The sequence below is a fragment of the Camelus dromedarius genome, chromosome X, assembly GCF_036321535.1.
Source record: "Camelus dromedarius isolate mCamDro1 chromosome X, mCamDro1.pat, whole genome shotgun sequence".
In the NCBI taxonomy this organism is placed as follows: Eukaryota; Metazoa; Chordata; class Mammalia; order Artiodactyla; family Camelidae; genus Camelus; species Camelus dromedarius.
The window spans coordinates 3,845,269-3,853,592 of record NC_087472.1 but is presented as its reverse complement, the minus strand read 5'-3'; the positions used below and the strand labels follow the sequence as shown (position 1 = coordinate 3,853,592).

General features: G+C 54.5%; 1 protein-coding gene across 2 annotated transcripts; it reads left to right on the top strand.

The window, feature by feature from the left end:
• Positions 1-770: 770 nt before the first annotated feature.
• HMGB3 (high mobility group box 3) lies at positions 771-5,763 on the top strand. Of its 2 annotated transcripts, none has more exons than XM_031446337.2 (5): positions 771-851; positions 3,117-3,271; positions 3,559-3,698; positions 4,168-4,342; positions 4,751-5,763. In XM_031446337.2, the coding sequence occupies exons 2-5, from the start codon at positions 3,122-3,124 to the stop codon at positions 4,889-4,891; spliced, it is 606 nt and encodes a 201-aa protein (XP_031302197.1). In that variant the 5' UTR covers positions 771-851; positions 3,117-3,121; the 3' UTR covers positions 4,892-5,763. The 2 variants fall into 2 exon arrangements, with proteins under 2 accessions (XP_031302197.1, XP_064339170.1); XM_064483100.1 differs by lacking the exon at positions 771-851 and adding an exon at positions 1,054-1,076.
• Positions 5,764-8,324: the final 2,561 nt, after the last annotated feature.

The window sequence follows — 8,324 nt, the reverse complement described above, 5'->3', positions numbered from 1 at the left end:
TGAACGGAGGCAGTGAAGAGGGGACTCCCTGCCCAGAAAACTATAAGTTCTAACGATTTCTCCCTTTTTGCCAAACTCCGTTTTCCTCCTCTAGCCCACCCAGCTCGCCGTTTCCGCAACTGCAGCACAAACTGACTTTTTAGCAATTAGTGGAAAGAGCCTAGTCGAGCACGATCCGCGGGAGCGGAATAAAGTCCTTTCCCGGCGGGGCAGCGGGGTGCCGAAACCCGAGGTCTTGGTGAGCAAGCAGCCGCCTTCTGCTAGGCACAGAAGAGCGGGCTGCCGCCAGGCCCCTGCGGCGGAGTCACGGCGGAATTCGGTAGAGGTGGAGGACCGTCGATCCTCGCGGTTGGTCCCAGGAGGTGTCCCGGGGCAGGCAGGGGGGCTGCGTGGGGGCTAGGGGTCGGGGATGGGGGCACACAGGCCGCAGCGCAGAGGAAGAAGAGGGCAGAACAGTAGAGCTCGACCTCGCCCTCCAAACACCGCAGGCCGAGGCTGCTGGGAATGGCGGGGCCACCTCTCCAAAGTCCTTTGAGATCCCAGCTCGGTTCGAAGAGTGGGGCGCGGGGGTTGGGAAAGCGAGATTATTATTATTCCTCTGTTTTGCCTCGGCCGCCAGCCCCGGCGGGTTGTTCTATTTGAATGAATGATCCCAGCGGCCGCGCCCAATGGGCGCCAGCGCCTGTTTAATATTCATAAGGCCCTTAGCCAATGGCCGGGCGAGGAGGCTGTTTTAAACGGCGGAGCCCGCTGGCCAATCAGGCGGCTCTCGTGGAAGCAGCTAGCGCGAGGCTGTGAAGCGCTGAGCCGCGCGTCGTGCCCTGCGCTGCCCAGACTAGCGAACAATACAGGTACGTTTCGCACCGCCCGCCGCCGCCGCCGCCGCCGCCGCCGCCGCCGCCGCCGCCGCCGCCGCCGCCGCCGCCGCCGCCGCCGCCGCCGCTCCCCGACAACTTTCCGGTCCGCGCCGCTGAGAGCGCGCTCCTCCGCCGCCGCCCCCTGCCTTTTCTCCCCGCGCCCTTCCCGCCCCCTTTGCTTTCCCTCTTGCTAGGTGCGGGAAGGAAGCAGCAATTCAGGTGTTTCAACTTTTTAATGCTTCAACCTGAGCTCCCCGCTGTCGGGGTTTGGGCTCCCTCCGTAGATCCACCCTCGGCCGCCGCCCCCCGGGACAACGGCCGAGGGGCCAAGGCCCTCCGAGGCCAGATGTTCGGGCAGCTGCGGCGGCCGCGCGAGCCGAGAGGCGGCTGCGGTCTTCGGGCTCGGGCTGCGCGCGTCCCGGCGCCGGGTGGCGGCCTCGGGAAAGGGGCCCGGCGTGCCCCGGCCCGGGACGGACTCCGCGGGCGGCGGGCAGCCGCTGCCCGCCGGGGGCTGCGGTGTAGGCAAACTTCGCTCCCGGGCTCGGCGGGCGCCGCGCGGACCCGCGGGCTGCACTGCTGCCTCTGCATTAACATGGCCGTCGCGGGAGCGCCCGGCGGCCCGGGGGGTGGGGGGAACGCGGGCCGGCCGCCCCCTGCTCGTCGCCTGCCCGCCGGGCGCCGCCGCCGCCGCCGCCACCGCCGCCGCGGCGAACATGGCTGGCGCGGGGCCGGCCTCGGGCTCGGGGAAGACGGGCGGGCAGGGCGGGCGGCGGGGGCTCCCGGGCGGGCTCCGGCCTTGGCCCCGGCGCCCGCGGCCTGGGGCTGGCAGCGTGGAGGGCCAGGGGCGCTGCCGCGGGCCCCGGCGCGGCCGAGCGTCATGGCCGCACGGGCGCCTTTGTTATCCCGAGGAGTGCGCCCCGCGCCGGCGAGGGGGGGGGGTCCGGCCCGCGGCCCCTGCAGCCCCTGCAGCCCCCGCAGCCCCGGGCGGGGCCGGGCGAGGTGGGGGCTGGCGAGCGGGCGGCGGCGGCGGCGGCGGCGGCGGCGGCGGCGGCGGGGCCCGGACCGCTTTGTTCGCCGCCGCCGCCCGCGCCGGCCGCGCGCGGATCAGCCATTTTAGCGAGCGGGGCTCGGAAGCACGGCTGCCGCCACCGTCTCTGCCGCGGCCGCTGCTGTCCGCCCTGCTCCGCGCCCCCGGCGCGCCCTTGCTGCCGCCGCCCCCGGCCCCGCGCTCCTCCCGGGGGTGGCAGCGGCGCATTTCAGGGGCACTTTCTTTCATCAGGAGGCTATTGACAAAATGGAAGGTGAATTATGTGTGTCTGGGTGACCCAGCACGGGGCCGAGCCCGGCTGCCCGTTCCCGGCCCGGGGTTCCCCCGCGCCCTGTCCCGCCGCACCCGCGCAGCCGCTGCGGGGCCCTAATGCAGCCCCTCGGTCGGTCCCTGCAAACGGGAACGCTTTAGTTTTGCGTGATGACCTTGGGTGTGGGAAAAGGAAAAGATGGCGGGAAGCTGGGGGGGTGGGACAGGGACGATGACACGCCACAGCTGCATTTTTATTTGGAAACTTTGGAGAAAGTATTTCTAGCTGGACATGCGTTCCTCTTTACGGATGAGCAAGACTAGCCCTTTTGGTCTCCCCTCCCCCTTTAGATAATGATGGAGTGACAGATTGGAAATAACAGTACAAGGGGTATCTGCTCACTTGCCAGATCACCCTTTTTGTAAAAGCCATTTTTATAAGCCAAAACGCATAAACAATAGTGAAAATTCAAATGTTCCCTATTTACAGTTCTGCTTTGATCTTATGTTTGGCAGTGGTGACAGTATTTTTGTCTCTTAACATAGGAGTAAAACAGATGACCAGTTAGCCTGCAGTCCTTGGTTTCAGGCTTCTGCCATCCGCCTGCACCTTCTAAAAATGTGTCCTCCTCGTGCCCTTTCAAACTGCAGTAGTGATTTGTGATTGTAGTTTCCCAAATGTAGTAGTTCTGAATTCAAATGTAGTGCCCAGCCATCCCATTTGGGTCCATTCCATTTGGAGAACTTGATGCCTCTCAGAGAGGTAACTTGCAAACCAGCACACTTCATGCTGGTCAAAAGTTAAATGACAAGAGACAGTGAAGCTGATTTTCTCCCCACTCTGCCTTCAGCTGCCAATGGCATCAAGCATGAGGGGGTGGTTCTTCCTAAAGGGCAGCCTTTGGTGTATCTTGTATGTATTCATTGTATTTGTTTTTCTTTGTCTCTCTTCCTTCCATCAGGCAGGATGGCTAAAGGTGATCCCAAGAAACCAAAGGGCAAGATGTCTGCTTATGCCTTCTTTGTGCAGACATGCCGAGAGGAGCATAAGAAGAAAAACCCCGAGGTCCCGGTCAATTTTGCGGAATTTTCCAAGAAGTGCTCTGAGAGGTGGAAGGTATTCTTCTTTTGTATCTTTCAAGCTGGTCTTAGTTGGATTTCACACATTGTGGTTACTTACCTTCAGAGTAGCCCCAGGTGGCTGTTTTCTTTTTCTTTACTTAGACTCACCTTGCCTGTCCTTAGAATTTTGTGTGTGTGCTTTAATTTTGAAGACTGTACAAAGGTTTAAGCTGTCCTCCCCCTTTGTGAGTGGTTAGAGCAGCTGCCACTTTCATTACAGGACAGCTGAACAGGTAGTGTGCTCGCTGCATTAAGGAATTTAACAGGTCTTGTTCTTTGCAGACAATGTCTGGGAAAGAGAAGTCTAAATTTGATGAGATGGCAAAGGCAGATAAAGTGCGCTATGACCGGGAAATGAAGGACTACGGACCAGCTAAGGGAGGCAAGAAGAAGAAGGACCCTAATGCCCCCAAGAGGCCACCGTAAGTGACTCTAGGATTCAGAATGACACTTAAGAGCTTTCCTTCTGCTTGAAAGATTTTATTAAAGGACACTTTACCTAAGAAATGTCGAGATACCTCTGCAAAACATTCTGTACTTAGAGCTTCAAAGTGCAGCTGCAGGGAAGACCGCGGTTGTGGCTGTGTTTGCATGGTGGTTGCCCGTTGGCCTTGCCACTGGGCTAGGAGCAGGCAGCCCGGTTCTGAGTGTCAGGGACTGCAGATGTGTTCTCTGCCCTTTTCCCAGTACCTGAGAAAGCACTGTGTATTTCTGAAGCACTTAAACATTCTGGGCCCTCCAAGTTCGTAACATTGTGTAGGGCATCACACATCTCCTGACCTTCGGGAGGAGTCCATGGTAGGAACATGTGCTCTGGGGAATGTGGGATTTCAACTTCAGCTCACGGTTTTTGTGGGTTCTCATCTCATGTATACAATCCTCTCCCCCCAGGTCTGGATTCTTCCTGTTCTGTTCGGAATTCCGCCCCAAGATCAAATCTACCAACCCTGGCATCTCTATTGGAGACGTGGCCAAGAAGCTGGGTGAGATGTGGAATAACTTAAGTGACAGTGAGAAGCAGCCGTACATCAACAAGGCTGCGAAGCTGAAGGAGAAGTATGAGAAGGTGAGAGGACTGGAACGGCGCCTGGCCGGTGGGCGGGGGTGGGCAGTCAGCAGCCTGGCCCACTAGGCCCCCGCTCCACAGCAGACCAGCCTGGTGTGCTGGTGCTCAGGCTTCTGCCAGATTTTTGTGTTTGGGACAACTTTTCAGACAGGCTTCAGAATTTGATACTGTGGGATGCCACGGGTGGAGGGTTTGATGGTGCTGCTATCAATGAGACTTAAAGGGCACTGAACACTCGTTCACTTTGAAATCAGGGTGGCTGAGAAGCCAATTTGAATCTGGAAACAAAATACTTCAAAGAGCATCCCCATCTTCCTCACTTGTTCTCTTATTCGGAGGTGGTTGGGGGTAGGGGGACAGCTGCTTTCTAACCCTTGCTCATTCGGAACATGTCCCTGTTCCTTCCAGGATGTCGCAGACTATAAGTCTAAAGGGAAGTTTGATGGCGCAAAGGGCCCTGCTAAAGTTGCCCGGAAAAAGGTGGAAGAGGAGGATGAAGAAGACGAGGAGGAGGAAGAGGAGGAGGAGGAGGAGGAGGAGGATGAATAAAAAAACTGTTGATCTGTCTCCTTGTGAATACCTTAGAGTAGGGAGCGCTGTGATTGACACACCTCTTCCCTGAGCCGAGTCTGTTGCCCTCATTAGGTTTAATTACCCAACTGGATCATGATCATATTGTAGTCTCTCAAAGTGCTCTAGAAATTGTCAGTGGTTTACATGAAGTGGCCATGGGTGTCCGGAGCACCTGGAAACTGTATCAAAGTTGTACATATTTCCAAACATTTTTAAAATGAAAAGGCTCTCGTGTTCTCCTCACTCTGTGCACTTTGCTGTTGGTGTGACAAGGCATTTAAAGATGTTCCTGGCATTTTCTTTTTTTCCTTTTTTTTAAAAAATTTGTAAGGTGGTGTTAACTATATGGTTATTGGCTAGAAATCCTGAGTTCTCAACTGTACATATCTATAGTTTATAAAAAGAACAAAACAACCGAGACACACTTGATGCTCCTTGCTTGGCGTGGAGGCTGTGGGGAAGATGCCTTTCGGAGGGGCCGTAGCTCAGGGCGTGCACTGTGAAGCTGGACCTGTGGACACCGCAGTGGGCATCCATGTCGCTTCAGGTTGTCTTGTTTTTGTATATAGTGACCTAGCGTTCTGCCATTCTTAGCTGTGAAGAAGGGGGGGTTCAGCTGGCATGAGAAGTGTTTGGATCCTTTTTAGTTGAAGTGCGGTAGTTTTAAACTGTTTGTTTTTAAACAAACTAGAACTCTTCATTGTCAGCAAAGCGAAGAGCCACTGCATCAATGAAAGTTCAAGAACCTTCTGTACTAAACACAATTTGCAATGTTCTGTTATTTTTTTTGTATGTTTAGAATGCTGAAATGTTTTTGAAGTTAAATAAACAGTATTACATTTTTAAAATTGTTCTCTATTATGACAGCCTACGTTTCTGACTCACAGCAGTCCTGGCAGTTAAGCAGCCCACCCCGCCGCGCGCGGCGACGGGCCCCGGGAGCCGCCCTCCCGCGCGCTGTGGCAGCCCGCTCGGCCCGGGGTCGGAGAGGGCTGCCTGCAGCGGCTGCGGGGCCGTGCGGCGTGTGAGAGGCAGGCGCTGAGGCGGGCGGCGCAGGCGCGGGTTAGCGTCCTCAGAGGTGCGGGAGGGCGGGCGGGGAGTACGGAGGCCACTTGCAGGTTCCTTTTTTCTTTTTGGTCTCCCGCACTCCCTGCTAAACGGCAAAAACAAAAAATGTTCTTTCAGGCTTTGTTTTTCCTTTCACCTCTGCCCGCATCCCACAGTCCGTGTAGCAGAACATTATTGTGCTTAACCATTGAGGAAGTCTCAGACTGTTGGCCGTGGGGTCTCCTGGACCCCACGGAGGGGTGGCTGGAGTAGAGGGCAGCGGCCTGAGAAAGATGATCTGGGTTCCTGTGGCAGGCTCCATCACAGGGAACCTGAGCTGCCGGGCAGGCTGGTGGGCTCGACTTGTTTCTAAGCGTTAACTGCATTGGAAGAAAACTAGAATGGTCTCCCTATGGTCTGAGTTCCTTCATTTAGAACGTAGGTTGTTGTTAAAATGTTCTTAAACTGGAAGAGGCTTGCTTGGTGTTCCGGTGTTTTGTTTTTTTTTTTCCTGTTTGTGGAAGGCATAGCATTTTGTCCAAGTTGGGGTGAGGGGTGATGGCTGTAGTAGCAATTGGTGACATTAAATATTCTGCGGGGTGCTGTGTGCATAACACTAACTGCTGGCAGTAATGAAGGGTACTTACTGTGTTGTGGACGTTAATCCTCCGGTGTGACCGTTGGAGGCTGTGAAGCCCTCAGGCGTGTTTAAATGGCACTGCTCAGGAGAACAGAATTTTTCTTAAAATTCACTATTGAGAAGCTTGCGTGTCTGCAGGCAGTGTCCTCTCTGCCCTGTCAGGTTCATGGTCCTGCTCACCGGCCTGATCGCCAATCTGTATTCATAACCATTCCTTCTCACATCACAACTGTTTTGTCCTAAATGTGTTTTTCTACTTCTAGAAAATGACCACTCAAAAACCCGTGGTCCTGAGGTTTGCCCAGAGGCACTGGATCCCAGCTTCCCTCCCTGCCTCAGCTGTGCCCTTGTCGCTTCCCTCCAGCCATCGCTTGGCATCTCAGGCTAAAGGTGCTGCTGCCCAGCATGCAACCCGCCAGGCTAAGATTTGGGAGCTGGGACCAACCTTGTCAAATACGGAAGAGAAGCTCAACTTAGAGTCATGAAGGAGAGATGGCTCGCTAAGTGGTGCCCCTCTATCTGGTGGTAACTGGACAAGCCCATTATGGAAGGGGCTGACTTTCTTTCATGCTCTCGCAGTAGTTAAACATAAATGGGGAGCTGTTAAGTGATCTTTGATTTAGCAGACAATGAGTTCTAAAGAGATTCAAGGCCCCTTGGCCTGTTGGCTCCTTGCAGCTAGAGGACGACCCTTAAGATTTTCACCCATTACAATTGGCTCCTCTTAATGGAATGATGCCTCGTAGCTCCTCTGAGATGCTACAAGTGATGTGGTGTCACCGCCCAAGGCTTTCGCTTAGTTTGACTTCCTGACCCCACAGTATGTGTTCCTGCGGTGCCAACCTGTTACTTTATTATTATTTTTTAAATCAAAAGGACAGTACCTGCTTTCTCTACCCACCTCCCTGTCTTCTACCGCCCTTACCAGATGTTTTATCCTTTCGGAAGAACAAGGCTGTGATGTAGCAACTGTTGTCTGTGCCTCTGGTGTGTCTCTTGTTACAAATGTATTTGGGGACGTTGGGTGCATTCATTTTCTGTAATAAAGTTTCTTAATCAGTCTTCCCCCAAAGTAATCAGTGGGCTGTCTGCAATCTGTGAGATCCTGAACCTCTGTATTTGGGGTTGATTATAATCAAGGTTTGAAAAGTACAACCTTTGCTGTAACTACAGATCTGAGCTAACATTTAATGGGAAGAAAGCATCAAAAAGAGCAAGTGTTCTCTGTCTTGTCTCTTGTTTTTCTCAAAAAAGAAAAAAAAAAAAAAAGCAAGTGTTAAGGACTCCAAAGCCCCCTAGATCAACCCTTCAGCCAGAGCGGTAGCGGAAGAGCTGGTTCAGGAGCCCTGTGCCAGGGTGAACATGCAATTTGCAGGATGCTAATGAGCTGCTGTTGATAAAGTGGCTGGGTACTTGCAATCAGCCAGCCCTGCCAACCAGGACTCCCTGAGGCCCAGGGTCGGGGCTCAGTTGGCTGGCAGAGCCAGCTCCAACACACAGTTTTGGATGAGAGCCCTGGGGGCAACTTGCTGTTCTTAACTCCTGGCTTAGTTTCATGTGGAGCCCAAGGCTATTATGGAGGGAGTGGCTGTGGGTCAGGCTTCCCTTCCTGCTTCAAACAGAGCAACCCCCACTTTGTTTTGTATCTTGACCATCCTCCTAAGATTTTAGCTCAAAAAAAAGAAGAAAGCTGAGATACCATATTTATAAAACAAGGGAAAC